At 48.7% G+C, this 27,141-nt stretch overlaps 1 protein-coding gene across 24 annotated transcripts in view; it reads left to right on the plus strand.

Annotated features, from left to right (window-relative positions):
- The window catches only part of NACC2 (NACC family member 2), a 77,438-nt gene that overhangs the window by 41,386 nt on the left and 8,911 nt on the right, over positions 1 to 27,141 (plus strand). For 13 of the 24 annotated variants that reach the window (XR_009759729.1, XR_009759730.1, XR_009759732.1 and 10 more), the window contains 5 exons: positions 15,581 to 15,913; positions 17,432 to 18,353; positions 22,785 to 22,952; positions 24,638 to 24,743; positions 25,820 to 25,917. Coding sequence is in view for 20 of the 24 variants with exons in the window: in XM_061603562.1 (XP_061459546.1) it covers positions 17,489 to 18,353; positions 22,785 to 22,952; positions 24,638 to 24,743; positions 25,820 to 25,917 (1,237 nt within the window). In the remaining 4 variants the exon portion in view is untranslated. Of the gene's footprint in view, positions 1 to 419; positions 559 to 15,574; positions 15,914 to 17,431; positions 18,354 to 22,784; positions 22,953 to 24,637; positions 24,744 to 25,819; positions 25,918 to 27,141 lie in introns of all 24 variants that reach the window. The other 11 variants (XM_061603557.1, XM_061603572.1, XM_061603567.1 and 8 more) reach the window with 6 other exon arrangements.

Here is a 27,141-nt window from a genome sequence, read left to right on the forward strand (position 1 = left end):
AATGTATTGGTGCTTGTGGGGAGGGGGGCATTTGGGCTTTGCTTCCGACAGCAAAACTGGGCTGGCCTTGGCCTTCATCAGCCAAGGCTCACATCGTGCTAATCACTTGTGGTAGACATCTTTTGTCTTGACATAAGAACAGCCTGCAGGATCAGGCCCAAGGGGGCCCACCCAGTCCAGCACTCTGTTCTCCAAGCAGCCAACCAGATGCCCCAAAGGGAAGGAGCTTGCAAGCAGGACCTGAGCACAAGAGAAGTGCTCTCCCCGCCTGCCATTTCCAGCAACTGGCACTCAAGAGGCATTGGTTCAGGAACTGGTTTCGGGACTGAATTGGTCTTGGTTGCCCTTAAGGGTGACCTTTATCGGGAGTGGGACTAGGAAGAGAGTGAACTTGCCTTTTCTGTTTGATCTCTCCACAGTTTTTGATGCTGTTAGCCGTGGTATCCTCCTGGCCTGGCTGTCTTTATGGTGCTTCCAGTCCTACCTGCAGGGTCGGTTCCAGAGAGTACTGTTGGGTAGGGGGAATGCTTTTTGCCCCCCTGACATTTCGGTTATGAGGTACCACAGGACACTATTTTGTCCCTGATGCTATATATATATATGAAGCCATTGGGAGCTGCCATCGGGGGATTTGCAGTAAAGTGCCCTCATCATTGTTATGCTAGGCCAAGAGGAGATGATATAAAAAGGCCTTTAAACAAATTATATACTCAGTGCTGGTGCTCAGTAGCTCTTGTAAAGAGCCAGCCCTGGCCTCTCAGGTTTGGCCAGGAGTTTCCACATCTACATTCAAACCAGGAAGATGTGAGCAGGCAAAAGCAAACTGTGTGCAGCTGCAGCGGCAACAGCTCAGCCGTCGCAGGGAGTGTCTCTTCCAGCTAGGGATGTAGCAATGGCTTCATACTTAACCATCCTTCAGTGTGAAAGGGAACGACTAATTACTCCCAGGGATGGTTTTAACCAGCTTGGCGGGGGGTGGTGGTGGTGGGTGGGATGTCTTTCCACACATTTTGTGGCATTGCTTGTAGGAACAGGAGCAGAAATGGATTGTCTTCTTAAAAGATGCTGTTTTCTGCTGTGTCTGACTGCTGGCCATTGACTGGTCAGGACTGTCAACATCTGGGTGGGGGGCCTTGTGCCCCCCAGATGTTGTTGGACTCCAACTCCCGTCACAGGTACGTTGCTCCACCTAGCTCAGTATTGTCTACACTGACTGGCAGCAGCTCTCTGGGGTTTCAGGCAGAGGGTTTTTCCCCCAGCTCTACTTGGAGAAGCCATTGGGCTGCTTCTGGGAGGAAGGGTGGGATATAAATTAAATAATTCTTGGGGCCTTCTGCATGCAGGCCAGATGCTCTTCTACTGAGCCGCTTTGGCCATCCCCTTCTGCCCCAGCTGGCATGGCCAGTGTCAGAGAGGATGGGAGTTGGAGTCCATCAGCATCTGGAGGGCCAAAGGTGCCCGTCCCCCACCCCGACGGGCAGGAGCTCTCCAAGATTTCAGGCAGAAAGGCTTCCTTGCCAGCCTTGCCGGGTGATGCCATTGGGTGTTGAACCTGGGACCTTCTGCACTCAAGGCAGGTGTGCTACCCCCTTCCTTTCCCCTCCATCCAAGACAGCGTTTCTGTTCAATAATGATAAACCAGGGATGAGCTGTACAAATATGGGACACAGTTCAGAGAAGGGTAGAACATTATTTAAGTTTTTTAACATTTGTGCTTTGCTCTGTGCTTAAGTCCCAGCTAGACACGTGTGTGTGTGTGTATATATGTGTATATATGTATATATGTGTGTGTGTGTACATATATGAATAAATGAATGAATGAATGAATGAATGGATTGCCTTCAAGTCGATTCCGACATATGGGCGACCCTATGAAGAGGGCTTTCATGGTAAGCGGTATTCAGAGGAGGTTTACCATTGCCTTCCTCTGAGGCTGAGAGGCAGTGATTGGCCCATGGTCACCCAGTGAGCTTCATGGCTGTGTGGGGATTCGAACTCTGGTCTCCCAGGTCAGAGTCCAACACCTTAACCACTACGCCACACTGGCTATATATAATATATATATGAGGACTAGGAACTTCCTTTATAGTTTTTTGTAATTTAAAGTCATATTTATTTTTATATTCTGCCTTTCCTCTAAGGAGCTCTAGGTTCTCACCCTTCCCTCCCAACAGCCCTGCGAGGTAGGTTAGGCTGGGAGATACTGTCTCCCTCAGGGTCACGCTGTCTTGTGGTTGACTGGCTAAGGTTTCTGGGCTGTTTTCAAAGGCAGCCCAGGTAGAGTTCATGACAATCTGATCTGGAGGTCTCACTGGAGGTATGGGTGGCAGTGCCTGGGTATGGGTGGTGTATCAGCCAAAACTGAATGAACGAATGTATGGAACTTTATTGTTGAAAGCCACAGGCCACTCTGGTTTCTCTTCAGATCTTACCTGTTGACCACAGCTGGATCACGAGAATCCAGGCCCAAGACTGGCTTCAGCAGCACTTCCAAGCTGTGAATGTGGCCCCATCTGGAATAGATGCCCCCTCTAGCCCCCTGGGCCTTCACTGTCTTTGAAGTTCTGTCTTCCTTGGCCTCCCCAAGGGTGGCTGCGGTTCATGGCCTGCTTTCTCCCAGGAGATCCAGAGCCTCCCTCTTGGCCTTCAGAAAACAGGGGAAGTCTGGTTTGTTCTATCAAGCGTTTAGAGCAGCCCCCAGGGGCACATTTGGAAATCATCACAAAATACCCATTTCACAGAAGAAAAACTAACAGTGCTCAGACCTCCCCTGCAAACAGGCAAAGCACCCACCTCCTCATAAGAACATAAGAACATAAGAAGAGCCTGCTGGATCAGGCCAGTGGCCCATCTAGTCCAGCATCCTGTTCTCACAGTGGCCAACCAGGTGCCTGGGGGAAGCCCGCAAGCAGGACCCGAGTGCAAGAACACTCTCCCCTCCTGAGGCTTCCGGCAACTGGTTTTCAGAAGCATGCTGCCTCTGACTAGGGTCCAAAATAAATAAGACAGAAGTGTAGAAACACCTCCCCTCCTGAGAGAGCGAGCAAGCCAAAATACCTTAATTTCAAAAGCAAAATAAAAAGGTAGGATGTTCAGAGGACCTTGATGGGTGTCCAGGGGGGTATCTGGGGGTACTGTGGTGCCTACAGGTACCACATTGGGGGGACCCCAGCTTTAGAGAACAAGCATTTGGTTTTCCTGTTATCTTGTGTGTAATTTATCATTGTAATGTAATTTTATGTGTAATGTCATGATTGCTGGCTGACTTCTGGACCCAAATTTCACCAGAAGGCATGATCTGAATAGAGCAAAGGAGCAAACAGGTCCTCTAGTTGGGTGTTGTTCATAGTGCTCCTCCCTCCCTTCTTTCCTCTCGCCCACCTTCCTTGATCCTTGAAGCCCCTCACCCAGGTAGAGGATGGGTTCTAATGTTTTCCCTGTTTCCCAGGTAATTTTTGCAACAGAAAGCCTGAGTTGCAAAACAACAAATGTAAATCAGAACACCTCTGAGAGAAGGTATTGCATCTGATTTTGAGCACAATTAGAAATGCAAGTGGAGCACTTTGTGTTTCACCTCCTTGTCTCCTATTTATGGGCACAATATGCAAATAAAGCAAGCTATGCATATTAAGGTTGAGGGTGAGTTGTAAACTCTCTCAGCCTCTTAATGAGTGTAGTTAATGGGTCCAGGGGCCTTGGACTGTGGAGGGGTGTCCCTTCCCACCCCAGTGTCAGCCTTGTGCTCCATGGCCAGAGCGAGGCTGAAAGCAAACTGGATGATGGTTTCAGCTCTTGGGTAGATCAAGTTTCATCTGCTGTGGTGCAGCGGATGGATCTAAGGAAAGAAAGACTCCACCTGGCCTTTCAAGGTGCTTTGCATAGCTGGAGAAGACCTGGGTGTTAATGAAGAGCCAACCCACTCACAAAATCCCACTGGAGGCAGTTCAGAATGGAAAGGGGCACCTCTGAGAGAGTGTGGTTGTGGTGGACAGAAGGGCAGGGAGCTTTGTGGGCGCGGCACATAAACTTCTCCTGATCTTCACCAACTTGGCTTCTGTTGGCACATGCACCATGCCTCTGGTAGGGCTCCTGCTCTGTTTCTGCCCATCACCACCCCGAAGGGCTTGCATGGCACACCTACGCTGGGCCTTCCTTACCCAGGGCTGTGAGACCCACCAGCTGGCTTGGAGCCACCATTTAAGTTTTTCCAGTGTGGGAGATCAAAATGGCAGCTCCAAGCCAACTGGGACTCATGAGCGTTCTCTGTTCATCAAGGCCAGCCATGCCCAGTTTGTCTGCAGCCCTCCACGTGTTTTGGACACCATCTCCCATCAGCCTCCATGGCCAATGCTTAGGGATGGGAGGTGGAGTTGTAGTCCAGCAATCTCTGGAGAGCACCCAGTTGTGGAAGGCTGGTCAAAGCATTCTCTCTCGCTTTAAGGGCTGCCTTTTAAAGCCAAGATTTGCCTGAGCGGTCCTTGTCTGTTCCTGTTTGGTTCTCGAACTTGCTCATGTTGTAATCGCTCAGCCAGGGCTGGTAGAGTTTGGGTACTATTTCAAGGTGGCAAATTGTCTTTTATATATGGCTTATTGGCCATTTTGTGTTTTGTTTTGTTGCCATGCGTGCTCAGCTTCTGTTGTGTCATTTCTCCCTGGGCAGGGCCCTCTTCTCTCTGTTGGCCTTTGCTCACAGTTGGCATTGTGAAGAGCAATCCCAGCTGCAATAATACTTTGTCAGAGACTGCCCTGTAGGGCCAGCGCATTTATGGGGCACCCCACAGACTGCATGTCTTCTTTGTGGGTAGGGGCGTGGCTCATTTGATTGCACTGGCCGCCATGGGTGCGAAGGGCGTGTGTAAAGCCCTCCATGCTGAATGGAAGTGGCTCATGAATGCAAATGTAAAATATGCCAATCTCAGCATTGTAGTTGCATGTGATAAATACAATCTGCGTATCATTTTTTTGTGATTTTGATGAGCATCCGAGTACATTTTCACTTATTCCTTAGCTTGATAGCTCGCAGATTGGGGAGTAACTGTGAACTGTGTGTTAGCTCTTGAAAAGGAATAATATACTAGTTGGAGGTTTTTTTTTTCATGTTCCTGATGGAATTTTTAGCCATGCTGTTTTTCTCCATATCCTTTGCTACTGAGAGTCCTCCTCCGTGCCTGAGGACTGGAAAGTGGCAAATGTAACGCCAATCTTCAAAAAGGGATCCAGAGGGGATCCCGGAAATTATAGGCCAGTTAGCTTAACCTCTGTCCCTGGGAAACTGGTAGAAAGTATTATTAAAGCCTGATTAACTAAGCACATAGAAGAACAAGCCTTGCTGAAGCAGAGCCAGCATGGCTTCTGCAAGGGAAAGTCCTGTCTCAGTAACCTATTAGAATTCTTTGAGAGTGTCAACAAGCATATAGATAGAGGTGATCCAGTGGATATAGTGTACTTAGACTTTCAAAAAGCGTTTGACAATGTACCTCACCAAAGGCTTCTGAGGAAGCTTAGCAGTCATGGAATAAGAGGAGAGGTCCTCTTGTGGATAAGGAATTGGTTAAGAAGCAGAAAGCAGAGAGTAGGAATAAACGGACAGTTCTCCCAATGGAGGGCTGTAGAAAGTGGAGTCCCTCAAGGATCGGTATTGGGACCTGTACTTTTCAACTTGTTCATTAATGACCTAGAATTAGGAGTGAGCAGTGAAGTGGCCAAGTTTGCTGACGACACTAAATTGTTCAGGGTTGTTAAAACAAAAAGGGATTGCGAAGAGCTCCAAAAAGACCTCTCCAAACTGAGTGAATGGGCGGAAAAATGGCAAATGCAATTCAATATAAACAAGTGTAAAATTATGCATATTGGAGCAAAAAATCTTAATTTCACATATACGCTCATGGGGTCTGAACTGGCGGTGACCGACCAGGAGAGAGACCTCGGGGTTGTAGTGGACAGCACGATGAAAATGTCGACCCAGTGTGCGGCAGCTGTGAAAAAGGCAAATTCCATGCTAGCAATAATTAGGAAAGGTATTGAAAATAAAACAGCCGATATCATAATGCCGTTGTATAAATCTATGGTGCGGCCGCATTTGGAATACTGTGTACAGTTCTGGTCGCCTCATCTCAAAAAGGATATTATAGAGTTGGAAAAGGTTCAGAAGAGGGCAACCAGAATGATCAAGGGGATGGAGCGACTCCCTTACGAGGAAAGGTTGCAGCATTTGGGGCTTTTTAGTTTAGAGAAAAGGCGGGTCAGAGGAGACATGATAGAAGTGTATAAAATTATGCATGGCATTGAGAAAGTGGATAGAGAAAAGTTCTTCTCCCTCTCTCATAATACTAGAACTCGTGGACATTCAAAGAAGCTGAATGTTGGAAGATTCAGGACAGACAAAAGGAAGTACTTCTTTACTCAGCGCATAGTTAAACTATGGAATTTGCTCCCACAAGATGCAGTAATGGCCACCAGCTTGGATGGCTTTAAAAGAAGATTAGACAAATTCATGGAGGACAGGGCTATCAATGGCTACTAGCCATGATGGCTGTGCTCTGCCACCCTAGTCAGAGGCAGCATGCTTCTGAAAACCAGTTGCCGGAAGCCTCAGGAGGGGAGGGTGTTCTTGCGCTCGGGTCCTGCTTGCGGGCTTCCCCCAGGCTCCTGGTTGGCCACTGTGAGAACAGGATGCTGGACTAGATGGGCCACTGGCCTGATCCAGCAGGCTCTTCTTATGTTCTTATGAGAGGTTTCAGAACAAAGAAGAGAGTTTTCAGGCAACTGCCACCTCCTCCAGACGCTTGAAGACCTGCTAGGGGGAGGGGGCCAATGAGTAGTCCACGGACATCCAGTGACATCAGAGCAGTTCATCCAGTCACAGTGAGAGGCGTCATCACCTCCTAAAACAAGCAGCTTCCTGTTGCAAAAGCCTAGTCTATTAGAAAACCACTCTGGGAAAAGGATGCCAGGGCTGGGGGTGGCTTCCTATGGGTGGCAGGAGCCATGAGAGAAGGCATTTGTTGGGGCTGGAGGGCGAGGCAGGGGGCTGAGTCATGGAGCCAGGTAGGAGGACCTTTGTGGCTCAAGCAAGGCTAGGCACGGCCAAAGAAGGGAGAGCCTTTTATACCCCTTCCTGCCCAGGAAGGGCCAATGGGCAGTGTGGGTGGGTGGAGCTAGCAGCTCCTTGCATTTCAGTGGTTCACCACAAGGGGCAGTGGTGTGCTGGTCCAGCATTTCCTCATGGGAGGTGTTCAGGGGAGCTCGCCATCCAGTCTGGTCCTGCCCATTCCTGGAGAGCAAAACTTCGAAAGGGGGCGGACTGCATGTGAAGTGCCTGAAACTGCATTGGTGTCTTGTGTTGTGTTCACTAGTGTTGAAGCAACATCCGTGGGTTTAGGCTGCTCTCCTGAGAGAGCACCCACCCGCACCTGATGCCCAGTCCAAGAGCCACTCAGAAGCTTGTGGAGGCCCTGCCCAGTGCTTCATAGGGAGACTCCCTGGATCCTCCTCGAAGACAGCACAACTTCCTGATTTAAGCTGCCAGTTGAGTGTCCAGCTCTGGGCAGACTGTATGTGCGCGCACGCACCTGTGTTCATCTTTGGTTAAAATCTCTGTGTCCCCTGGGATTTTTGAAGGTGGTAGGCCAGCAACTTAAATAAAGGCACAGCCCATAAATAGTTATCAAAATTGCTGATCCGTGGGTGGGGAGAGAGAGAACCTTGTTGCCCCCAAAAAGGGGGGCTGGTGGGGGCAGGGGTCTTGGGCTGGTTGCCCTGGCCTGACTCAGTCCGGCCTGAGCCAGCGCAGAAGCCTTTCGCTGTAAATCTGAGACAGGGATGTGCTCAAGATTGCTTCTCTTCCCTGCAGGGAGGGAGGGAGGGAGGAGCTGTGCAGTCCTTGGAAAGTGGCACCCACTTGGACGGAGGGACGGACGCCTCCTCCCTGCTGGAGTGTGCCTCCGCCTGCCTTATTTTCTTTTTTCTTTTCTTCCCCCCACTCCACCACTTTAAAAACAAAACACCCTACCCTCCATAGCATCAGAAGCAGGCAGCATTCCTGGTGCTCTCCTGTCTGTTTCTGCTGACTCACAGAGTAACTTGCTGAAGGGAATGGGGGGGACCCATAAGTGCCGGCAGGGCAGGCCGCCTGCCCGGCTGCTCCACCATACTAGGTAATGGGCTGAAGTAAGAAGCCTGCCTGCCTGCCTCGTGCCCCGGCGGGTGTTGCGGGTGGGGGGGGGGAGAGAGAGAGAGTGTTCCAATGCCAGTGTTTCTATTCTGCTTTTTTCATCCTGCTCTCTAACGAGACGAGAGGCATCCTTGGTTGAATCATGCAGGCCTAGACAGACTGCCAAGGAAATGGTGCTGCTGCGGTGGAAAGGCTGGGATCGGGACCCTGGGACGTCAGTCTCTCTCTCTCTCCCTCTCTCTCTGTCTTGCAGTGGGGTGGGTGTGCCGAAATGCTGGTCTTGGGGCCCACTTCTTCTGTTGGGGAGTGGTGTGTGCGTGCACCACTTTTGAGTTGGCCTTACCCTTATGAGCTTGAATTATGTTGCACATATTAAATGTAAATTGCACTGTGTTTGATAAAACTGGTGTGACTCCCTTTCCCTTCCCAGGCAGGAGAGAGACTGAGAGGTTTCTGTGGCCTTGGCTCGCTTTGTTCCTCCTGCCTTTGACTTGCTTCTCAGAATTGTAGACAATGAAGGTGCCCTGAAAGAAGAAATGGCCACGATTCAGCGGCTCCTGCTCCTGGAGAGCCAGCTCCTCTGTCAAAGAGGAAGCTGGGATTCCTGCTCCAAGGCCCAGGGGTCTGGCTGTCGCTTCTCTTGCTTGAGCCTCCCCTGGCAGTAGCTCGGTCCATCCGTGTGGCCTTGAGCCTCTGGGAGCGCAGTCTCCTGAGGGATTCCTCTTGGCGGCCTGTCGCTTTCCATTCTCTTCATCTTCACCTGGAGCTTTGGGATGGGAGGCTAGAGCTCCCCAGGCTCTGTCAGTGTTGTGCCTGCCCCCTTTCCCTTCTTCTAAATGGCTCAGTGCTGGGGAACCCCCCGAAGGGACGGACCGCTGGGGGACGATGGGAATTGCAGTGGAGCAACTTCTGCGGGCTCAAAGGTTGGGAATGGCTGCTCTGGAGTCAAAGAACACAAGAAGAGGCCTGCAGCAGCAGCTGGGTCAGGCCAAAGAGGGGCCATTTAGCCCAGCATCCGGTCCTCACAATGGCCACCCTGATGCCCCAATGGGAAGAGACCCCCAGGCAGGCCCTGAGCGCCATGGCCACTGCTTAGTTGCAAAGAAGAGTACACAGGTGCCACCTGGTGGGCTGCATGGCTTTCCCTCACACCTGAAAGTAGAAGTGGGCGATACACGCAAGTAGTTCCTGCTGCTCCTGCTTCAAATGTAGACATGGCGGAGGGGGAGGGGGAGGCACTTTTCCGGTGGCAAAGCAGGGACAGTTTCCCCTCCCTTCTACTGTGACCCTTCTGCATTCTGGGAGACGCTTCGACCCCGCCCCCCAAGAGGGGGAAAGGGACATGCTTGGGGAAGGGGGGGCATGGAGTGGTGCAATATCAATCAATCAATCAATCAAATCTTTATTTGCTTATGGGCATAGGCCCTTGCAACATAGAACTATAAAAGCAGTACAGTATAACATTTGTTCAAGAGTACATTAGGCATGGATAGGTAATTCAACAATTTATTTACACTGCGAGGTAACATATCTCTCTCTAATCTTTTTAGCGGCCAGAGCGAAATTTGCCACCGCAATGGTAATTTGATTATTGCTATCCAACAAAAGAGTGGTTATCAGTTCATTATGGGAAAAAACACTGGTGTAACATGGAAGGGAAGCCAGAAATTTTTCTCTAGGGTGGGTATAAAGAGGACACAGTAGCATGTAATGTACTAGGTCCTCGGGGACCTTACAGCCAAAAATACAAAGGCGATTTGCGAATGGGACTCCCTTGTAACGGCCTTCCAGAACAACAGTAGGCATGACTTGGAACCTCAACTCCGTAAAAGCCTTGCGTAAAGGTGCACGGGTCAAGGTAGTAAAATAAAATGGGGGAGCATGATTGAGTTTTATTTGGGGGAACCAAGAGGAATAAGTGGCTGTCACAATTGAGGCTCTATCCTGATATGCATCTTGGTCAAAGATCCAGTTTTTGAGATCGGAGGGAGTGAAGCTTAAAAATCTAGCTAGAGTGAGATCATAAAGTGTTAGTAACTCCATGATTTTTCTCTTCCAGTCAGGCGTTCCCTGAAGATCATTCCAGCAGAGTTTTATAAGGGAGGAATCGTCCAAGGATCTAGATCTTTTCCAAAATCTTAGGAGGGCCAAATCAGTCCTGGCAGCCATGGACGGAAGGCCCAATTCTGCCCTTAAATGGGCTGAGGGAGTATTCTTGGGGAGCCCCAAAATTTGTTTCATGAATTGATTTTGGAGGGCTTCAAGTCGGTTTTTCATCGACTGTCCCCAAAGCTCTAGGAGTGGTGCAATATACAGCAATGCATATGCAGATGTGCAGACTTTTTTGGGGGGATTGCACAGAATTCCAGATCCTGAGCTGAGTGTATTCTCTTCCATATGAATTTAAAAAGAGATTTGTTCCTTTATAGATGTGTATGGGTGGTTTTTTTAAAAAAACAAACTGCTTTATCCCAAGCCAGGGCATTGCTCCATGATTAGCCCATCGCCGTCTACACACCGGCTTGCAGCAGCTCTGCAGGGTTTTGAACTGGGGACCTTGTGTGTGTGTGAAACAAGCGCGCTCCTGCTGCAATAAGGCCCTTCTCCCGAGGTGCAGCTGGGCTAAAGCCCTGTAGACCTCAGATCCCCAGGCTGGCATGTGGAGAGCAGCAGATGAGGAAGGGAGCGGTGAACAGGCCCCACCTCGGCATCTGGGCCGGCACCAGCATGCCAGGGCCCATCAGAAACAGAAGGTTGCCTTTTGCCACATCCTGCCCTTGGTCCATCTAGCTCAGTGTCGTCTGCACTGACTGGCAGTGGCTCTGCAGGTCTTGTGAAGCTCTTGCCCAGCCCTGCCTGCAGGGTTGAACCTGGAACCTTCTGCCTTGCAGAGCAGGTGCTCTGAGCTAGGGCCCTTCCCAGAGCTGACACTGGTCCACAGAGCATATTTCCTTATTTTTAAAAATTTATAATTAGGAGGCAGCTGGGCAGACATGTACATGGTGATAGATGCTCAGTTATTTGTGCTTACTTAAAAATACATTATCATTTTCTTGGTAAATGTGTTTGGCATCGACATTTTTTTGTGGTTGTGATAGTGTTTATATGAGTCTAAGCAAGTTTAAAATGTGAAACTGCACATGTTTGGTGTATTTGGTTTTTTTATCAGGGTTGGCAAAACGGGGGATTGTATCCAACTGACTTTCAAGAGTAGATGCATTGTATGCTTTAATTTGGATTCCTGTGTTGATCAGGGGGTTGGACTCGATGACCTTATAGGCCCCTTCCAACTCTATGATTCATTGAAATGAACAGGCGTGAAGTCTGAGTCTGATGACCGGCCAACAGCATCTGTATTCCTCACATGTTGGGGGGGGGGGAACAATAGAGTTACATCCTATTGTTCCCCCCCCCTAACATATGAGGAATACAGAATCTGTTGCAAAGCATGAAGTGGATTTCCTGCTGTGAGCAGGGGGTTGGACTCGATGGCCTACAAGGCCCCTTCCAACTCTATGATTCTATGATTCTAAGTGGCAACTGGAGGAGAAGGCAAATGTTAACTGTGTGCTTCCCAACACATGGCCACCTAAAGAAGGACCCCCGTAAGACCAGTAAATCTGGGGTCCAAAAACAACCCCACTGTACCCCTCCCCTCTTTTTATAGGAAGGCTGGATTGTTCTTCAGCTCTGGCTGGCTCTGGGTTTCTCCCTCCCCCCCCAACCAATCCAACACTCTCTTACTGCATGAGATAAAGAAGGGCTGGTGCAAGGGGTGAGCACACAGGTCTCCATCCCCCTCCTGATGCATTTAAGTCACCTGTAAACGTCTGTTGGAGGCGGGGGGGGGAGGGGGCTCCGTCTGTGGTCCCAGACGGCTAAAATTGGAACAATAGTGAATGGAATAGCAAAAGAGAAGAACAAGTTTCCCGCACCATGACTTTGAGTGGAATTCTTTAGAACTCAAGCATCCATCTCTGGAAGGGAAGGATTCATTTCCTGCTTTTGTGGTTGTTGAGTAATGCACAGACTGCTTTATAGAAGCAGGGAGGCAGGGTTTTTTAAAGTGTCTTTCTTTCTTTCTTTCTTTCTTTCTTTCTTTCTTTCTTTCTTTCTTTCTTTCTTTCTTTCTTTCTTTCTTTCTTTCTTTCTTTCTTTCTTTCTTAATATTTTGTTTCCTGTCCTTCATTGCAGTGTCTGAATAGAGTAAATCAAACAGAGCCAACCCTACACCCCAAATACTGTGCCACACAGTACATACCTATAGAGAAAGCAGAGGGCATCTCAAGGGGGAGGCTAACAGTATAACTTGCTTAACTTCAGAAACCATAAATAAAATAGGCCTTATGCTAGTTTCCTGCATCTTCAGAGTCATAATTTAAAAATAGATATACTGTAGATTTGATTTTGAAAAAGTACCATATATCTGCCAACCATAGTTTGGAATCTACTGTGCTTGTGAAAATGCGATGCAAATTAAGCTGACAGGGCATCAGAACTATGCAAATAAGCCATGACAATGATGCTGGTGCTGAAGAAAAAAAAAGTTTTATTTTTCCTCATATTGTATCCAGAAGTGAAACGAGTGTTTGTTCTACAGTGTAGAACAAGGAAAAGTTCATTAAGTAACCTTTTAAAAATGTTTTTATATTGTTGTACATTGTCCTGGTGTTTTATGAGAGGGCAGTAAATAAATACTTGTATAAATATAAATAATGTCAAGTGGTTGGCCAAGACCCTCAGCAATTGTCAAGAAGTCCTAAAAAAGGATTTGAAAACAGCTGATCTAGGCTATATTGTAGATGTTAGAAGCTGTGTGCTTTGGAGAGAACAGGCAACCTTAAGGAAGGTCGTGCGTGCCCAGGAGTTCTTGTTTTTGCCCATTGTCGACCAAGCTGAGATATGGGATTAGGTCAGGCTGTTGCATCTGCAGAGAGAGAACATCAGCAGAGGCCAGCAGAAATCAGGTGGGCAGCTGATCCCCCCCCCCGAAACCTGGCCCCATTTCCCTTGGTTCCACCTCTGAGCCTACATCCTGAGGATTTTTGGGAACATCCTTCTCAGTGAAGTTGGTTCTTGCCTACAGAAGCGGATTGTCATCACTTGTCTCTTTGCTGTTGTGGACTCTGATCAGTTTCCAGATTGAGAGCTCCCCCAATGCACATGCATGCACACATGTGCGTTTGGTTTCCTGGGGATTGGCAGCCCGGTTCACTTTGGGCCAAAAGCCTCCCCTCCCTCTTGTGCAGCTCATGGTGGCCTGCCTCATCTTTGTTTTTAAACGTCTACTTTTGTCATTTTATTTACAAAATAACAAGACCCCCCTCCCAAATCTCTTCCTTTGCCCCATTCTGTGTCTTTACCTGGGGATTTACAAACGAAACAGACTGGGGGAAGGTGGGTCAAAGAGAAGGTTGCCGGATTTTATGAAAAACAAAGTGAAGGCACATGTGGTAGTGGGTAGAAAAGTAAAATTTCTTGGAATTTTGAAGCCACAGGGAAACCCAGAAATTTGGGGAGTGGGGAATGAAAGGTATGCAAAGTGTAATTTGTAATCAAACCTAACCCCAAATGCATCATTTATAAATTAAAACAATTTCATGTGCTGTTTGGCACATTTACTGTGCAGTCCTATGTGTGTTTATGTCAGAAGTAATAACCCGCCTTTTTTAACGGCTCTACATCAGGTTGACTCAAAGTTTCAGTTTCTTAGTCTGCAGCCCTGTGGGGTTTACTCCTGAGAGTGCACACAAATCGGGGCTGGGCTGTGTGTTTGGAGGCATGTTGGTTGGTTGCTCTCTTGCCCCATGGGAAGAGGCGCGGGAACACTTATGGCCGCTGCACTGGCCGCTGCAGCTGATGGGAGTTGTAGTCCAAGACATCGAAAGGAGGCTGGGGTGGGGTGCAGCATGGATTAGAGTTCCCTAACGCTGCTGGGACGTTGGCAGACGCCAGTTGCCACCGGTGCCACCATGCGGAGGTGGGCCGCAGCTTCCCCATCCTCTGCCTCATGTGAGCATCTTGCACAAAAACCTTCATGCTACACATTTTGAATGGGGGAGACCTTGCCTGGGAAAGCATGTTGCTCATTCCAGAAGGAAGAAATATCTTTCGTAGGAGGCCTGCCCCCCCCCAGTGTTCCCACAAATTTCCAGTTGTTCCACTGGAAGAGGTGTGGGGTGGGGAGAGAGTCCTTGATGGGGGAAAAACAGGAGCGAGGGAAAATGTCCCGTCCCCCCCGAATTTTTCCAGGTTTTCATTTCCCTTCCCCTCCTTAGTGGCAGATAGCCTGGCAGCTTCTCGGGAAGGGTGTCTTTTCTGTGGTCTTGAGTGGAGCTAGAATGGGGCGTCCTGTGAGGCGAGGAGGCTCAGCTGGCCTAGCCCCATCTCAGCTGCTGTGGGGTCAGAAGTGCTGAAGCTGTTACTGCCAGTGCCCTCTGGTCCTCCAGATGTTGCTGAAGTTGTCTATGGGAGTTGTAGTTCAGCAGCATCTGGAGGGCCAAAGGTTCCCCATAGCTGGCTGATATCATGCCATCAGTATACATCTGATCATTTGGACTAATATAAGCAAAACAGCGCTCTGCTCCCAAGAAGGCTACAGCGGGAATAGGCCAGGCTGCCTCTGGCAGCTGCTAAGGACTTGCAAACAGACTACAGAGCACCTGGTGGAAATGACAGAGACAGAGGTGTGTGTGTGTGGGGGGGGGACTGTGGTGCAAGCTGGTGAGCACTGTGCAGAGCATCTGGATTGCCCGAGTCAGGGTCTGGAGTTTTGGTGTGTTCTTCTTGCAAGTAGATGAGAATCAGAGGTAGGCTCCAGGGCCAAGAAGCTACCTATTTTAGGAATGGTATGTGTGTGTGTGCGTGCGTGCGTGCCCGCATGCGTGCCCCCTTTTCTCTCTTGTTACACCCTGGACACCAACTTTCCAGGGAGAAGGGATGTGAAAAGGTTTCTTTCCTGTGTGTATTTTTTTGGGGGGGGAGGAATTCTCTCCTCTTCCCTCTCTGTTTCTCCTGCCCAGGTCTTCTTCTGCCACTGGGCTTCATTTCTTCCCACCCTGGAAGAGTTAATGGAGAGCTGCGCCAGCTCTGCAGACTGTTTGGAATACTTTAAATGCTTTGACACTCTGGATGTACTAGATGGGAGAGGAGGCGGTTTACAGCGTAATTCATATGCAAAACTGCGCCATAAATCCAAAGGCCGTCTCAGTTGCTGTGGCACCACTAAGCATTTCATCAGCATAGAGTACAGTATTTCTGCCATCTTTGTTTGCATTGCAGTGACTCATCAAAAGTCTGTCTTGTACCAACACCCTGAGCATTCCTCCGCTGGCACTGATCTGTTCTCCCTCTCCTTCTCCTTCTTTTCTCTCCCCCCTTCCCCCCTCCTTTTCTTCCAAGCTTCAGTTTGGGACTGGCATTTGCTCTGCGACTCTCATCAAAGGACTCTATTCATTGCAGAGAATGGCCTGAATGTTAAGCTGCACATGGGCCTGTTCATTGAGATGCTTTGTGCCGCTAGATCTGACTTCGCCGAGGGAGAGAGAAGCAGGGACTCCTTGCAGCAGCAGCATCCCCCCCCCCCCACCAGGAGGGGTCTGGTCCCCTCCCCTGCTCCTTTCCAAGGAGGCTTTGCTGCTGCGCTGTAGAGTAGCAGGCTTGGCTGCTGAAGAGAGGGCTTTAGGAGACCCTTCCAGGAGGAAGAGGAGAAGGAGGTGCTTGGATTTCACACCCCTTAAGGTAGGTCTGCATGAGACGAGGGGAGAAGGTGGGGGCGGAAGGAGCTCTTTGCCTGATGAATGTTTTGATAATGTGGTGCAGATGCACAGAAGTGGCTCTCTGGAATGGCAGCTTTTCAGATAGGGTTGTAGGGTGTGTGTGGAGGGGGGAGAGAGAACAGAGCAATCCATTGTGTGGTCACTTTTTAGGAGCAGTTGGTTTGCAAGGGGGAAGGGGAGGGAGGAGAGAAGAGACCTTTCGGATTCTAGTTGACATGGGACAACTGCTGCTGTTGAAGTAATCTGGGCTCTGTGTGTGGGGTGGACTTTGTAGGTTGGCAGGAGCAGGGAGGAGGGAAATGGCTTAATCCATGTATATTGCAGCTGGCTTTTTCTGCACCTGTGTGTGCCAAAGAGAGAAGTGCTGCCCCCCCCCACAGCCAGTAGCTAAAGGGGGTGTAGGGGGTGCTCCAAAAATGTCTAATGACTTTACATTTTGCTGGTTCTAGAGATTTTGCCTGATTGCCCAGGTTTCTCCTCTGCATGCTGCTTCTGTTTTGGTGCATGTGTGGGAAAGACATCAGTGTCAGGGCTGGATGGTTCCTGGAGGATCCTAAAATAGATCTAGCGGCTCTGGTGCAATTTTGACGCAAAGCCGAGAGCCCCAGCAGGTGTTTCAAAGGTGGCACTTCTGCATGGAGGTCAACATCTCCACCACTACCCCCAAATGTTTTTGGGAAGGCTTAATGGTTACCTTGCTTTGAGGGGGGGTCCTCACAGGATCCCTTTGGAACCCACACTGTTGAAAACAGGACTTAGGAGAAGAGTTGCTGGAAGGGGGGGCTGCCAGTGTCTGGGGCTGCCTTGGAAGCCAACACTCCTCTCCCCCCTCTCATGATGGGGGGGGAATGGCAGGCTGCCCATCTCAGCCCTCCCTGGTTTTCCAGCAGTGCAGTGAAACTTAGAATCCTACGTAGAAGTTGCTGCATTTTTAAAGCATTCACTTGGATCTCTCCCCTCCTTTATCACAAGTTTCCAGCTGTGTCCGCTTTTCTCAAGGCGCAGTTGTGCCTACATTAGAGATCCCGAACTCATTTTGAGCCTTTTTTTGGTGGCCGATCCCTTTTGTGGTTCCTCGCCTCCTCCCTCCCCACACCCGTGTTTCTAAAGGGCTGAATATTTCACAATAGTCCCCCCCAACAGCAGCATTATTCTGGCTTAAGGTTGGTGTGTGGCAGTCCCCCCCAAGCAGCTACGTGTGGCCATATTCAACTGTGTTTCTCTTGCACAAGGACTGTGAGTGTCTCTCCCTTTTATTTGTTGTGTGGTGTTTGTAAGCCCGTTATCTTGGTTTCTTCCTCATCTTGTTTGGAATGCCCTTTGCAGGAGGGTTTTTTCAGGCAAGTGGCATTCTCAAAATTCCTTTTTCTGGTGTTTCAGTGTCATGGCTGGTGCTCCCTTGTTGTGTTTTTCTTTCCAAATATACCTCTTTTGTTTTTTAACTGTCCCCTTTTCCCTCCCTCTTCCCCTCTCCCAACAGATGTGTGCTCCTTCGGATCCTGTTGCACTGAATGAGTAAGGAAGGAGTCGCTGAGCCATGTCGCAGATGTTGCACATAGAAATCCCCAACTTTGGGAACACTGTCTTAGGCTCTCTGAACGAGCAGCGGCTCCTGGGCCTTTACTGTGATGTCTCCATTGTCGTCAAGGGTCAAGCCTTCAAGGCGCATCGGGCTGTCCTGGCGGCCAGCAGCCTCTATTTCAGAGACTTGTTTAGTGGGAACAGCAAGAGCGCATTTGAGCTCCCTGGCTCTGTGCCCCCCACCTGCTTCCAGCAAATCCTGTCCTTTTGTTACACCGGGAAGCTGACCATGGCCGCCAGCGAGCAGCTTGTCGTGATGTACACGGCAGGCTTCCTCCAGATTCAACACATTGTGGAAAAAGGGACAGACTTGATGTTCAAAGTGAGTTCCCCGCACTGTGACTCCCAAACGGCGATGATTGAGGAGCCCAGCTCGGAGCCCCAGAGCCCCTGCAACCCCTTGCAGCCAGTGGCCATCCCCTACGTCATGTCTCCTTCCGTGCCCATCCCGCTCCTCACACGGGTCAAGCACGAAAACCCGGAGCTGCAGCCGACGGCCGGGCTGCCTGCAAAGAGGTCCCTGGAGGCCAGTCTCCGGGAGGTGACCGGGGGCAGCTCCTCCAGCTCAGGGGCTGCGCTCAAGTTGTCTCGCCTCTCCTACTATGGAGTGCCCAGCCTCGCCACACTCCTCCCAAACATCCTGCCCCAGGCTCAGTATGCCCAGGGGGAGCGGACGAGCCCCGGCGCCAGCAGCATCCCCACCACAGACAGCCCCACCTCCTACCACAACGAAGAGGACGAGGAGGACGACGAAGCCTACGACACCATGGCGGAAGAGCAGTACGGACAGATGTACATCAAGTCTACTGGCGGCTACGCAGGTAGGGATCCCACCCTGCCTGGATGCTCACGCTCGTTGCCGCTCTCAGGGGTTTGTGTGGTTTTTTCCCAAGCAGGTATTTGTTTTCCTATATTGTAGAGGAGGGGCCATCATAGCTTAGTGGTAGAGCATCAGCAAGTGGTCCTCAAGTTCTGTCCCCAATGGCGGCACCTCCGAGGAGGGCTGGGAATGCCCCCTGCCAGAACCCCCGGAGGCTGCTGCCAGTCAGTGTAGACAGTACTGAGCTGGATGGACCAGTGGCCTGACTCGATGTAAGGCAGCTCCCTATTGCCTCAGCCTAAAACCCCATACCTGGGTGAAGGAAGTGCAGAATGCAGGGCGAGTTCATCTTCAAGGAACTGGCTGTGTGTGCAGGGGTGGGCCTCTCAGTGGGAAGCCTCTGGTGGGGCAGAGGGGCTGTCCCTTTGGCCCCTTGGCAACAGCAAGGAACTCTTAGCTCTAGCAGGCTTCCTAATGGTGTGTACTGGCTTGTTTGGTGACGAGCTGCACTTCCGTGGTCTCCTCCTTGTTTACTGAAACTGGCAATGCAGAGTGACTGTACAGATTAGCCTCCTTGATAGTGATAAATCTGAAAACATTGTGTCTTGAGCCGTTGCACAGCCAAGGCAGATGCTGCCTCTCCTTCACAGGAGGAGGAGGTAGGATACCTTTGAGCAGGATTGTGAAGGGACTGGCTTTGGATCTGTGTAAAGTGTTCTGTTTTGGTAACAAACAAGAAAAGGGTGTGCGTGTGTGTGTGTGCACGCATGCGTGCATGACAGAGAATGAAGAGGGGGGCATTGTGACTCTTCTGTAGTCCAGGCTAGCCCTGGCCAGCTTTGCACCTTGTGAGTGATGATGAGCAGGGTGGTCTATGCAAGAACGAGGGATCATTAAAGAGTCACAGTTGAGAGAGATGCTTCATCCTCATCTGCTTTTCAGCCTGTCTGGATGCCCCCCTCTGAACGGATGTGTTTCTGATCAAGCCAACAGAATCTTAGTGGTTAGAGCAAAGCTGGGTTCCGCTTCCATCAGCCTGCTTCATTTTGGTGTTGGTGCAAGGAAACAGGGCTGGCTACCAGAGAGCCTGCCGGTGGCCACTGCCAGAGTGACTGGAACGGCCGAACTTTGGATGGAAATGGGTTTTAGAAAAGCACAACATGCCAGCCTCCAAATTTGGTTGATCATCTACAGAGGACTGAAACATTCCACCTCTGTATAGAAATGTTTGGTGCTGAGGAACAGAGAACTAACTTTTTGGGAATATAATACTCACAGTCATCTTCGAACTGAAATCCACTCACAACTTAAAATTCTGATATATTGCAGCAAATCCAGCCTGTCCAAAGAAAGCTTTTAATTGGTGTGAGATCCAAGCTCCGATTATAGCAGCCCCTGGTGGCTTCAGGGAAATATTGGCACGTAAGCAGAGCCTGGCTGCTGGCTCAGGCCAAAGGGGCCCATCTAGTCCAGCATCCTGTTCTCACAGTGGCCAACCTGAGGCCCCAATGCGAAGCATGCAAGCAGGACTGGAGCGCAACAGCAGCACCCCTCCCCACTTGAGATTCTCAGAAACTGGTATTCAGAGACATCCTTTTGTGTCTAATCCTATGTTCTGTCTCCACAGTCAAAAGCAATATGCCCCTGAATACCAGTTCCTGGAAACTGCAGGAGGGGAGAATTGCTCTTGCACTCAGGTTCTGCTTGGGGTCTCCCCATAATGAGCATCTGGTTGGCCACTGTGAGAATGGAACTCGATGGGCCCCCTTTGACCCTATCCAGCAGGCTCTCCTTAAGTTCTTAAAACTAGCCAAGTTGGTAGCCATCACTGCCGCTTGTAGCAGTGAATTCTATAGCTTAACTGTGTTTTGTGTGAAGAAGTCCTTTCAGGACAATCAAAAGAATGTTCCTGCTTTCAGCTTCGTTGGATGGCCCTGGGTTCTAGTCCTATGAGAGTTTTCTTCCCTGTCCACACCAGGCAAAATGTTATACAACTCTGTCTGTTTTTCTAAACTAAACTTTGTAACCTTTCCTCACAGGGGAGTCGCTCCATCCCCTTGATCATTCTGGTTGCCCTTTTCTGAACCTTTTCCAGCTCCACAATATCCTTTTTGAGGTGAGGTGACCAGAACCATACACAGTATTCCAAGTGTGGCTGCACCATAGATTTGTATAACAGCAGTTTTATTTTCATTTCCCCCCCCTAATGATTCCTAGCATAGAACTTGCCTTTTTCACAGCTGCCGTACACTGGACTGACATCTTCATTGAGCTATCCATGACGACTCCAAGGTCTCATTCCTCGCCAGTCACCGCCGGTTCAGACCCCATGAGTGTATATGTGAAATTAGGAATTTTTTATTTGCCTCAGTGTGCATCACTTTACACTTGTTTGCATTTAAATGCATTTGCCATTTTACTGCCCATTCACCCAGTCTGGTGAGATCTTTCTGGAGCTCTTTACAATCCCTTTTAACCACCGTGAACAATATGATATCAGCGAACTTGGCACTGCTCACTGCTTAGTTTTTTGAACAAGCAGCAATGCACAGGTCCCAATACTGATCCTTGGAGGACTCAGTTTTCTACATCCCTCTGTTGGGAGAACTGTCCATTTTATGTATTTATTAAAATTTATATACCACTTAATTGTAAAAAAATTCAAAGTGGTTTTCTGCTGCCATCAGAAATGACCTTTCTCATAGTTCTTGAGTTCTTTTCTCTCACAGTTGTTCCAAGAAGATTATTTCCCGAATGCCACAGACGTAATGTTCCTTCTTTGGAATGTTCCAACATGATTTTAAGTTGGATTTCTACACTGAGCAGGGGGTTCAACTCGATGGCCCTATAGGCCCTTTCCAACACTATATTCTATGATTTGCATTCTAAACCTTTTAATGTTCAGTTTTGTAACTGTTCATCTTTGTCTTTCAGCTGCCTTTAACCTAAATATCTCCCCTCTGTTGTAAGATCCTGGTACGTTACCACCAAAAGGCCCAGCTCCTTGAACACTTTATTTTTTAAAAGACATTTTCTGTCTTGAAAAAGACACTCAATGCACCTAAAATCCATAAAATAGAAAAGTACAAAATATATCCAGTCCAATATAAGACCAACAAAAATTATTACACACAAATTCAGCAGCAAAACCCCTTTAAGGCTCTTCCAAATTATGCATCATATAGAAAAACAGGCTTTAAAAACCCCTAATAGACCTTGATTATCTCAGAGTGCATGACATGGAATAATGGGTTCAGGTTACAGGAAGCCAGATTTTGGCTGAACATCAGGAAAAGCTTCCTAACTGTTAGAGTGGTATGACAATGGAACCAATGACCTCTGGAGGTGGTGGGCTCTCCAACACTGGAGGCCTTCAAGAGGCAGCTGGACAGGCACCTGTTGGGTGTGCTTTAATATGGATTCCTCCTGTGAGCAGGGAGGTTGGATTCGATGGCCTTATAGGCCCCTTCGAACTCTACTATTCTATGATTCTATAAATAAACAAACTTCACCCGTGAAGCAAAAAGCATGGAAGTCATACACCTTCACTCCTCTGCATATCAGCTTTCCACAGCCTAATGCATTGCAACTTTGCAACTGGTTGGCTCTGTGTAAAATGAATTAATTTTCTAGAATGTTACATGCAGAGGAGGGCAGGTCAGATATTTTGAGAGTACTTTAATAGCTACTTTGCAAGTTTAACTTTCGATTCCAACATGATCGAGACTCCTTTCTGAAGACGAAGACGAGCTTTGCAAGAGGTTGGGTGTCAAGACAGGAGATTTTCACCCTCAGGAGACTAGGCTTTTACTAGAATAGCTTAGATTTGCACTCTGAACTTCATATAACAGTTCGTAAGCACCTGGCTGTTAGAATTTAAACTTTATATTTTATTAGAAATTGGCATACCATGACCCCAGTTTTATTCTTGCTCGCAACCTGGCAAGAAAGAAGGTTGGGCCTGAAAAAGCAGGAGAAATCCCAAAAAAGATTATGTGTGTGTGGAGGGAGGGAGGCAGGGAGGGGAAGCTGACCATGTGGGGGGGTGCAAGTGCGTGGCCTGGCTGGGACCACTTGGCCTGCTTGCCAGGACTACTTGGGAGCCCTTTTGGGCCTGCATTCAGTCCCCTTTCAGCTCCTTCCAGGCAGCTGGCTTGGTTTCCTCCTTACTCAACAGTGGGTCCCTCCCCCCCACTTCACACCTTTGGATCCTCCCGGCTTTCCAGCCTCTGCCTCTACAGAGCAGGAGTGATTGTGGCTGCCCGCTGTGCTTGGTTTCTCGGTCCCAGCCTGCCACCCTCAGCAGTGGGGTCCGGAGAAAGGGGTGGGTCTGCAGCTGCAGCCCCCTCCCTTGATGTCCCTGAAAGGGGTCTTTCCCCACAGGCCTCAGCGGTCCTGTCATGCCTCCCCTTCCTTGTCCTTCCTTCCCCAGCCCCTCAGGAGAAACCAGAGCAGGTGCCCTTAGAGAGCCGCTCCTGCGTCCTCATCCGGCGTGACTTGGTTGCTCTGCCTGCCAGTCTCATCAGTCAAATCGGGTATCGGTGCCATCCGAAACTCTACTCAGAAGGCGATCCTGGAGAAAAACTTGAACTTGTTGCAGGTAACACAACCATTGCTTACTTGATTGCATCCTGAAGTCAAATGTGCCCTTCTGGGTACAGGTTTTCCTTTGTGGTTCATAAAAAGTTACTTTGCACAATAACATTGCTTAAGCATTGTCAGATCCCACTAATTCCTTTTTTCATTAACAGGCGCTCTTGGCTGTTTTTTTTAAAGCAGCATAATTGAATTCTTTCAGCTTGCATTTCCCCTGAATAATTTGGTGGGTTATTAAAAAAAAATTACGAAAGATAATGAGCAATTGTGATGAACCCAAATCTAGAAAAAGTTGTTTATGAAATTAATCTGATCTAAATTAATTTTGTTTATAAAATTAGTCCACTTCGTTATTGATGTATATTGTAAATACGGTATTGGTGTCCTCCTCCTATCTAGTCATGGCAGCGTGCACAGACTTCTCCTCCCTTCCCGTTCACTCCTGTCTGCCTTTTCCCCTTTTTTAAATTTATCTTTTCTTCTTATTTCTGAGGACAGCCATCATTTGCCTGGATTTTTTTTACTTTGTATTGTGCATGTGTTTGATATGCTTTACAATACACTGTAAAATATTGCATTTTTCTTTATAAAAATAACCTGCCTTAAATAATCTTTGTTTAAAAAACTGACCACCCTTCTTTTTCTGTGTCCACCTTCCCTGAGCACATTCTCATTGCTTAGGTATTGTGAAGGAAGTTGTGGATTGAGATGCTTGCAAAACGTTTGGGTTGGTGCCCTTTTGTTCTGATGTGGCTGGATGGACTACCTGGCCAGTGCTGTGGGTGGGTGGAGCCACTGGAGGGGATCTGGCAGGCTGGAGGCCTCCCGTCCCTCTTCTGGATGCACCAGAACATGAAAGTACAAGTTGACTCATTCCTCCTCCCCCCCCCCAGTTATCTGAGAACAAATAGGTAGGCTTCTGACCTCTGTGGGGGGAACTGGGGGCACACTGAGGTTAGAAAGAAATTGCTTCACTTGCTTTCCAAATCATCATTATCAAACCCATTGGGGATTACTTCTCAACAGACTTGCATAAGATTGGGAAATCCGATCTGAGGTAGCCATGATGAAAATTGAAGCAGGTTAGTCTTTATTCTGGAATAGTTAATCCAGAACACTTTTGTCTGTGGCATTGCCTTTCTTCTGCCAGAGTGTGGGCCTCCCTGCCCCCTGCCACAGAATTTCCCCTAAGGGTGGGAATATGGCCCTCAACAGAAAAAGGTTGCCCACCTCTGGCCTACGGGGACAGACAAGGGCCGATTTGAGGGGGGCAGAGCCTGGCAGGAAGAGAGTCCTCTTCACTTGACTATCTGCTGGTGAGCCACAGGTTGGGCCTCCTGGGACATCCCAGTCTTGCCATCACAGCTCCTGGCCCTCCCAGTGAAGAGCCAAGGAGATTTTCTGGATGGCTGGGTCGTTTTGCTGGGAGTAGCAATGCTGAGAAATCCCAGGGTGTTTGAGCCACAAGACCTCCTTTGGGTCATGGTCAGGTCACTGAGTGCTCCTCTCTCAGGCTGTGAACTGACTCGGCCATTCCTGCGGTAGCTTCTCCTGGTCCTTATGGCTTTGCATCAATGTGTGTGCGTGTGTGCTGTATCTGGTTGTAAAACTTGCAGAGCCAAGGGAAGAGTGTGACTTCTTGGTCTCTCACTTGTTCTGGTTCTCTTCCTCCTCCCGCCCCCGCCCCAGGCTCTGGTGTTTACATCACTCGGGGGCAACTGATGAACTGCCACCTTTGCGCCGGTGTGAAGCACAAAGTCCTCCTGCGGCGCCTGCTGGCAACCTTCTTTGACAGGTATGACGCCAAAAGTGTCCCTTCCTTCCTTCCTTCCCCTGGTGGGCGGGAGGCAAGGCCTTAAGTGGAAGGGAGATTTTGTTAATCGGGAATGAAAAGTGTTTTGACTTTGATTGTCGATGGAACTTCTCCTAGACATGAAATGGAAATGTGTGTGATGCAGATTTTATACCAGGTGTGATGGCCTTGCCCTGGGGTCCAGGGGTATTGGCAGAATGTGACATAGACTATTCTTCAGATAACTGGCATGGACATGAATATGCATGCTTGAATAATTCCTTTACATGGGCTGCCACATACACTGGATAAAACAAGGAAGACATTAATCTTGTTTTATGTTCACCGCCCTGTTTTATGTTCACCGCCCAGAGAGCTATTGCTAGTCGGGCGGTATATAAATTTAATAAATAAATAAAAATAAATAAATAAAATCTTGTTGTGGCACTGAAAGCTCTCCTGTCCCTTCGTAGCAGCTGGTATCTGCACCATCTACAAGGAACTGCCTTCTGGAAATCCTTGAAATTGCACATATTTGTGATGCTGCAGATTTAGTTAATCAAAGAAATGAACATGTAGGTTGATGTAACTATTTGAGGAAACGGCAAATGTTTGTGATTTTTTTTCTGAAAAGCTGAACCTTTCCGTTTTCCCCCAGTGTAAGTAATTTGGAATTGTGTTTAGTATTTATAATATTATAAATATATTTTTAAATGCTGTGCTTTGGCTGTGGTTCAGATTCCTTGATCTCTGCTGATTTGCCACGATAGTATCAACAACATTGGCTTGGGGCAGAGATGCAGAGCGACCTCAGCAAGCCGTGCTTGATAAATCTGTACCATCTCCTACACATTTTGAGCCATCACCTGGACCATGCAGGGGGGAGGGGATGTACCTCTTTGGGCTTTTGAGTCTTCCTGTCCTCCACCCCCCGTTTCCTCCATGGAACCTTCTTCAAAGCCTCCCACATGAAGTGGGCTCTTTCGTGCTCTGTGGAGACTGGCAGCACAAAGGGTGGCTGTGAGTGATTTTTCTGGATGTGCTTTTGAGATTCTGCTTCCTGCTTGTTCCCGGGACAGGAACACACTGGCCAATAGCTGTGGAACAGGAATCCGCTCTTCCACCAGTGACCCGAGCAGGAAGCCTCTTGACAGTCGGGTCCTTAATGCTGTGAAATGTAAGTGTGTGTGTGTGTGGGGGGGGAGGATCCTCAGTCCCAAGGGGAGATGGGGGAGACACTGGGCTTCTTTTTTATTTTCTAAGAAAGTCTGGATTCAGATATTTCTTTTAAAAAGTCCTTGAAGTTTTAAAACCCTTTGTTTTGGCAACAGAACCTTGTTTAATGCCTTTTGAGAGTGCCAACTTGCTATAGAAGTATCAACACAATTTGTTTTTTTAAAAGTTGGGAGGGGGAGAGCAGAAATCTTCAAGCCATGTTTTGTTGGTAGGGTTATAAACCTGATATCATCCTTTTAATAGGAAGCGTGTCTCTTTTCTTCTGCCTTGAACCCCTGCTATCCATGCAGTTACTATATGTAAATGAACAGAAGGGAGATCCGTGGGCTTATCTGTCCAGGGGGTTTAAAGCCTTGAAAATGGCACAGCGTTTTCCTGATGAGCTTCCCACTTCCTTGTTTCACTAGATTTGTAGCCACAGCAGATTTTCCTCTTTCATGCTTCCATTTGCTAAAGAATTTTTGGGGAGCTTCTGCACTGTCATGAAATGTTCATCATCTAATCCAGCAATGAGGAATGAAGTCACCAGCAGGGGAGTGATATCACGGTAGAAAGGGTGTGTATGTGTGTGCCAGGGAATCTGGACACTGAAGGGGCCTGGCCAAGCCAAGGTGGCTGAAAGACGTGGCCGATGGAGACTGAGGCAGACAGCTGCTAATAAGCCCGGGACCAAGCCATGCGTAGGGCTAAGGCAAGGAGAGGCCAATTAGAAAGTCAGGCGGAGGTGGGAGGAGTCAATATTGGCACCTCAACTGTGCTCGCAAGGCAACTGGCAAGAATGAACTAGACTCGGAAATTAAAATGCAGCAAATGAGACCAGATCCATGCCAAGTCAAAGCTGCAAGCAACCAAAATGCTCTAACAAGCATGTGGAGTTTTTCTTCAGAGACGCATATTAAGGAGGCTCTGCTCAAAGGGCATTTTGCAGCCTCAAAAGGGGAGGTCCTGCATTGCCAGATCCATAGCCTGCGAGACTCATTAAAAAGCTTCACAGAAGGGGAAATTCCATCAAGTGCCACTTCTGCTGTCACCACCGGATTATGAAATTCTGTCCTTTAGAGTTTCAGAGGCTCTCCTGAGGTCTGGAGCTGGGAACTGTAGTCGGATAGCAAGGCCTAAAAGGCAGGGCAGGGGGGTTGTTAAATTTGACAGTTACACAACCATG

This window comes from Rhineura floridana, chromosome 20 (assembly GCF_030035675.1).
Source record: "Rhineura floridana isolate rRhiFlo1 chromosome 20, rRhiFlo1.hap2, whole genome shotgun sequence".
Classification (NCBI taxonomy): Eukaryota; Metazoa; Chordata; class Lepidosauria; order Squamata; family Rhineuridae; genus Rhineura; species Rhineura floridana.